Here is a 7,067-nt window from a genome sequence, read left to right on the forward strand (position 1 = left end):
CAACCCTGAGGGACCCCGGTGTTGATGGTCATGGTGGAGGACGTATGCTTGCCCACTCTGACATATTGTGTGCGATTTGTTAAAAAGTCCAGTATCCAATTGCATAATGTGTTGCCTAGTCCAAGTCCATGTAGTTTATTACGTAGTTTGTTTGGCAAGATTGTAATAAATGCTGAACGGAAATCAACAAAGAGTAGCCTTGCATATGTGTTCCTGTGCTCTAGATGTTCTAGCAAAGTGTGTAACACAATAGCTATGGCATCCTCTGTCGACCTGTTCTCCCTGTATGCAAACTGGTATTGATCTAGTGAGGGCGGTATGGCACTTTTTATATGTGTGATGACCAGTCTCTCAAAACATTTTGCAGTGATGGGTCTGTAGTCATTCAGGCTTGTGACATTAGACTGCTTGGGGACTGGAACTATTATGACTGATTTCAAGCATGTAGGGATCCATGAGGTCGCCAGAGACAGGTTAAAGATGGTAGTGAAGACCGTTGTTAGCTCGTCTTTAAGCACCCGTCCCTGCACTCCATCTGGTCCTACTGCTTTCCTTGGGTTGATGTTGCGTAGGCAAAGTCTGACATCATGGGTGCACAAGACTAGGGCCGCATCATTACGGGGGAGGGGGGGCAACACAGAGTCTTTGTTATCTCTGTCAAAGCGGGTATAAAAGACAAGGTGGCACAACTGTTGACAGGGTGGGATGGCACTCATCTGTAGTCTGTGATTGCCCTAATGCCCTTCCACACCTGCCGGGGGTTTGAGGAGTTGTGGAAGTGTGCCTCAACACGATTCTTGTATGCCAGTTTGGCATATCTGATGCCCCTTCCAAGAGCTGCGCTAGCTGTACTGTATGCCTCAGTGTCACCTGATCTGTATGCTATATCCCTGGTGTTAGTTAGTGCTTTTGGTTTCGGTGTCATCCAAGGTTTTTGGTTTGGAGCTACACGGACCTGCTTCGAAGATGTAACGGTATCCACACAGAAGTTGATGTAACCCAGAACTGATTCAGTGAATTCATCCAGAGAGCCCGTGTCAGCCCCCCCCCTGGCCCCGGAAGATATCCCAGTCTGTGGAGTCAAAGCAGTCCTGGAGTCTGGGGATTGCATCATCAGGCCATGTCCTGACAGACTTAACTAAAGGCCTAGTGGATCTGGCCTTCGGGGTATAGCAGGGGTACAAGAGGAGTGAAACATGGTCAGAGAGGCCCAGGTGGGGGTACGCCTGAGCTCTGTATGCGTGTGCTATGTTAGTATATACCTGGTCGAGCATATTATTCCCTCTGGTTGCACATCTCACATTACGATGGAACGTGTGAAGTACAGTTTTTAAGTTGGCATGATTAAAATCCCCTGCCGCAATAAAGGTACTGTCAGGGTGTGCAACCAGACATTTGTGTATGCCGTCATGAAGCCTGGTTAACGCTAGTTTGGTATTTGCATCAGGCGGAATGTAGATCGCGCAAATGTAAACAACACTGAATTCACGGGGAATATAGAATGGTCTGCATTTAAGCAGCAAAAATTACACGTCAGGGCAGCAAATCTGTTCAACTACAGTGGTGTTTGTGCACCAAGAGTCGTTAATATAAATACACAGACCTCCACCAGTCTTCTTACCAGAGTCTGCTGTCCTGTCAGCTCGGTAGTTAGTGCGGCCGGCTAGCTCAATCGCTGCCGCTGGGATCGTGCTGTCTAGCCATGTTTCCGTGAAGATCAAGCTATTACAGTTGTCCATCTGTTTCTGCATAGTCAATCGCAGTCGGACTTCATCCATCTTGTTCCGGATTGAGCGGGCATTCGATAGGAAGATGGTGGGAAGCGGTGTCTTGAATGGGTTAGCCTTTAGCCTGACCCGCACTCCCCCGCGCTTCCCTCTCTTCTGTCGGCGCTCGCAACGTCTCCTCCTCCGGTTCACTGCCTCGAGAGTCCCGGGTACTGATCTAGCGATCCCGAAGGGGATGGATATATCCACTGGAAGATGGTATTCTACTCCGTTGTTAAGTTGCAATAGTTCATGGCGACTGTATGTGTGTGTGTGTATATATGTTTTCTTTCTCTGATTCTCTGCTTTGTTCTAACTTCGCCGGGTGCTCTCTCTCTTCAGTCGCTCTCTAGCTCGCTCCACCACATACCTTGCTCTTGGGCGCCCGTTGAGCCGCCATCTAAAATGCTGCCGTTTCGGGGCGGCCTCTAGCTCACCCAGTAAGAGCGTTCGCCCCATGTTGGCTGAGTCCTGCAGCGGCGCGGGTTCGAATCCGACCTGCTGCTCTTTGCTGTACATTAAAGTACCCATGTTATGAAAATCACTTTTTCTGGGATTTGGGGTGTTCTTTTGTGTCTCTGGTGCTTCCACACACATACAAACTTTGAAAAAAAATCCATCCATGGTGTTCTGAGTGAGATCCGGTTTCTGAATGTGTCCTGCCTTCAGTCTCCTCGTGAGCTGTTCAAAATCGGCTCGGACTGTGACGTCACAGTCCGAAATGAGCTGGCTAGCCACAACCGTTAGCTCGTAGTGTTAGCGTTAGCGTTAGCACTGCTACAACACACACAAGTTCACCATAATCTACAAAAGAAATACTTCCATGTGCGCCCTCATTTAGAAGTCTCACAGCTGATCCTGCCTTGGAACTGACCAAAGTTGGAGAAACAGGCTCTCTTTTACTGTCTATGGAGTAAGCTAGCTGACATGATCTACATCTGAGCTACTGAGCATGTGCGAGTGCAATCAAAGATAGTACAGAAGAAGAAAAGAGGTCTCACTCTGTAGCTAAAACAGAGACCAGGTGAAAAGAGGATCTGCAGCAGTGAGAGAGAGCTGTGCAGTACAACAAAAATATGGTGTTTTTTTTTAAAATGAAACCATGTAAACCTATTCTGGTAGAACCTTAAAATACAGTTATGAACCTGAAAATGAGCAGAATATGGGCGCTTTAAAGGAAATAAGCCCCCAAAAAATAATCTTTAAAAATAAAATGCTGCCATTTCCACCAGCTGATGTCCGTAACACAGAAATAAAATGGATTATGGATAATTTTATTTCAATTCAAAGTTGCTTTATTAGCATGACTGTAGGTGCAGGGTTACCAAACACAAGCAAAACACCATAACACAGTAACAATTAGAACATTGAATGTAACCTGTAACATGAAAAATTGCTTGTACACATTCACTTTCTCTCTCTTTTTCACACACACACACACTATATCACTATATTTCTATAGCTTGTAGCTGACTTGACCAGCTGACTTCTCTATTGGCTGTTAAAACAGGCGACCTCCCTTATGTCCTAAAACCAGCCTCTGGCGTCTTGACCAGCTGAGTCGCAGCAAACCATCAGCTGGTTCGAGTCGAGCTGAGACAGGCCGGTTAAGATCTCTGCAACATTTCCCCTGTAACGTTCTAAAACGGTTTCATCTCGTCGCAAATCTTTGGTCTGAACTGGGCTCAACAGTCCAAAATCACATCGGGTAAAAGGGCCTTTACATGAACTTCAAAGTGCTGCAAACACTCAGCTCTGCAGTTCTAGTCAATGTGTTTTCTGTGGTTAACCTCCTTGATGGACCTCTACACCTCCTGCTGCCTCAGCAGAGCTGAAAACATCCCCAAGGACAGCTCCCACCCATGACATGACCAAATACACCCTGGACTAACATATTCAAGAACAGTTTCTTTTCCAAAAGCCATAACCACTCTGAACTCACACATGCACTGACCTCACAATCTTACCCCCAACCCCCCGGACTTTCTCTGCTCACCTACTGTGCAATATTAATATGTAATACTATTGATAATACTGTGCCATTCCATTACTGTGCAATATCTGTATACTGTGCAATAGCATTACTCTCATTGTCCAATGTCTATTAATCACTGAATTTGATCACCACTATTGGGCAATATTCCAATAATGTGCAATAACCCACACAGCATGTTAGGGCTGCCACCTTTTAGTCGGTTAGTCGACTAATCGGTCGTTTTGGTCTTAGTCGACTAAGATTTCTTTAGTCCATTAGTCATTTTTTATGCTTATTCATGCTTACTTACTTATTTCCAAGAAACTTGGTATGGTAAACACAAGATTTAAAGTGGTGCTTTTGCAGGATTAATTGTGGAGAAACTCAGTTTTACAGATGGTTAATTAACTACATTTATATTGTGCTTTTCTAGTCTTAACCACCTCTCAAAGCTCACAGCTCTGTCAATTAAATCAACTAATCGATTAGTCGACAAAATCCTATAAGTGTTAGTCGACGAAGAACTTCTTTAGTCGAGGACAGCCCTACTGCATATCACACTGTGTATAAAACCATATTTATTTTTTCATGTGTATATTATATGTATATTGTCTCAACTGTGCACTGCTTATTTTATTCCATGTTGTCCATATTTATTTTACGTACGTGTTGGCACTGGAAAAAGAGTTGCTTTTAATCTCATTATACATGTGTAAAGTGACAATAAAAGGCATCCTATTCTATTCTAACAGATGCAGAAGGTGGTAAACGCATCCAACGAGCACGTCATCAGCATCGGAGCACGTTTCAGCTCGGAGGCCGACTCTCACCTGGTGTGTTTCCAGAACGAGGAGGGAAACTATCAGACGCAGGCCAACAGCAAGCCTGGCAAGACCCGCACAGGTGAGAGCCATCAGTAGTCCTGCCTACTCCTCCGTCCAATCAAAATAAAGAAGACGAGTGAGCAAAAAAAAAAAAGAAAAACATCATCACGAACATTCACAACATGTTCTGGTTACTGGTGTGTCTTGTTTAGATTATTGTAACTCTCTTTTTATGTTTCTTAACAAATCTGCTGTAAATCGTCTTCAAATGGTTCAAAATGCTGCGGCGAGGCTTTTAACACGATCTGGCGGAAGGACACACATTAATCCCATTTTGTCCTCCCTACATTGGTTACCTATTAAATTTCGTATTGAATTTTTAAAATATTGGTTTTAACTTTTAGAGCTTTAAATGGTCAGGCCCCAGAATACATTGCTGACTTGTTACGTTCATACTCCCCAGGCCGTGCCCTTCGATCAGCAGGCCAAAGTCTCTTAATGGTCCCAAAGACTCGCTATAGAACAAGGGGAGACCTGTCCTTCGAGGTCTCCTGCTCCTCCGTGTGGCTGATTCTGTTGATTCTTTTAAAAGGCAACTCAAGACACGGTTATTCAAACAAGCTTTTAGTTGACTGGGTTTAATTTATCTTTGCCTTTTTAAATGTTTTATCTTCATCCAATGTATTTCAATGTGGTTGTACCTTGTGAAGCACTTTGTGATTTTTATCTGTGAAAAGCGCTCTATAAATAAACTTTACTTACTTACTTGATTCTGTTTTATTTTATATAAATCGTTAATCCTCTGGCGCGCTGTGTTATCTGTTTCAGTGACTGGAGCCAGTTTTGTGGTGTTCAACGGGGCCCTCAAAGCCTCGTCAGGCTTCATTGCAAAGTCCAGCATTGTTGAAGGTAAAATTACTGATTGGTCGACTCTTTTTTTTTTTCTTTCATCAAATCAAGGCTGTGACTAAAGGAAGAACGTGTCCTCGTATTGTACGTTGACTGTTTGTTTTTTGTTGGACCAACCCTAACTGGAGTTTGTGTGTCTGTGTGTCAGATGGGCTGATGGTGCAAATCCCTCCAGAGACCATGGAGTCTCTGCGCACGGCCCTGAGAGAGCAGACAGACTTCCTCATACCCTGCGGCAGGAATGATGGCAGCGAGCTCCGAGAAAATGTCACTGTCCGCTGGGTCGACCTGAGTGCTCCGGTCAACACAGGGTACACATTCACACAACTGTTGACACACACTCTGTAATCCAGCCGGCAGTGGCAAAATGTAACTAAGTACATTTACTCAAGTCCTGTACTTAACTTTGTACTTGAGTCTTTTCTTTTTATGCCACTTTCTACTTCTACTCCACTACATTAATCTGACAGCTTTAGTTACTGGTAGGGCTGTGTGTTGGCAAGAATCTGTCGTGTCACGTTACGTGGGTCTTGGATTCAATATATTGCGATATATTTCGATACTATGCGTAAGGCGATGTATCATTTTAGAAAAACTAATATTAAAAAAAAGACATGATGTTCATAAAAGTCAAAGAAGTTTACTTTAGGTAAACAATTCAGTACACAGAAAATCAACCTGCCAGTTTGGGATTGTGGTTCCCAGGTTCTTAGTGAGCTAATGTTGATATGCTAAAGTAGGCCAAAGTTCAGCCACAGCTACAATGTTAGCTTCTAGCAAGAAGTCAGGCACTTAGTTGATTGACAGATCTGTTTGGATCAATTCTACTTTCTAAAATGTGAAGGTGTTTCTGCATTGGGTACTTTTACTTTTGAGTATATTTTCAATGCAGGACTTTAACTTCTGTTCTTCTTGTTTCTAGTACTAATCAGATGTTTTTGCTCCCTTTTTATTTCCCTTTGTTTTCTTGATTTTACACAAGTTCAATCCAGTGGGAAATAATCCAAATACATTGAGCTGCCTACACATTATTAGAGGTAAAACCGGAAGGTAGCGTGCAGAGAATAATGCAGACACAGTAGTGCAGTGCAGGTATACTGTACATCATCTTTGCTTCTGGCTTCTGTTGTGCTTTATAATAATAATAATTATAATTATAATAATTTAACGTTTGAGCGCGTCCTCCAAGTTGTCTCCACTGCTCTTCCCGGAGGAAAACAATGGCATGGCTGGTTTTTATGTTGATTCGTGTGTGGGCAGTTTGAGGATCTTGAGGATTTCTTTTAATTTGTCGTAAAAGTGTCAAACATAAAATCTTCCTCCAGGAGACTGAGGTAACATTTTGCCCAATGGCAACTTTTGTTGAACTATTTTTATTATTGAAAAAAAGGCAACCTTTCTAACACTTGTGTATAAACTGTACTTAAACACTTTCCCAAAACGCAACACACACAGGATATACAGATGTATCCCCAGACAGTGTTTCTGTTGCTGAGCAGCAGTGTAGGAGAAACACAAAGAGGGAGTTTTGTATTCATAAGTTAAATAGGAATCTCTGAATGTCAGGTCCAGTTATTGTTTAGGAAGGGAAAT

At 43.2% G+C, this 7,067-nt stretch overlaps 1 protein-coding gene across 1 annotated transcript in view; it reads left to right on the top strand.

Annotated features, from left to right (window-relative positions):
- Positions 1-7,067, top strand: part of zfyve16 (zinc finger, FYVE domain containing 16) — a 50,270-nt gene that overhangs the window by 37,002 nt on the left and 6,201 nt on the right. Inside the window, exons 13-15 of the mRNA XM_028602076.1 lie at positions 4,494-4,644; positions 5,394-5,474; positions 5,623-5,785. Coding sequence (XP_028457877.1) covers positions 4,494-4,644; positions 5,394-5,474; positions 5,623-5,785 — 395 coding nt within the window. The remainder of the gene's footprint in view (positions 1-4,493; positions 4,645-5,393; positions 5,475-5,622; positions 5,786-7,067) is intronic.

This window comes from Perca flavescens, chromosome 16 (assembly GCF_004354835.1).
Source record: "Perca flavescens isolate YP-PL-M2 chromosome 16, PFLA_1.0, whole genome shotgun sequence".
NCBI classification, from domain to species: Eukaryota; Metazoa; Chordata; class Actinopteri; order Perciformes; family Percidae; genus Perca; species Perca flavescens.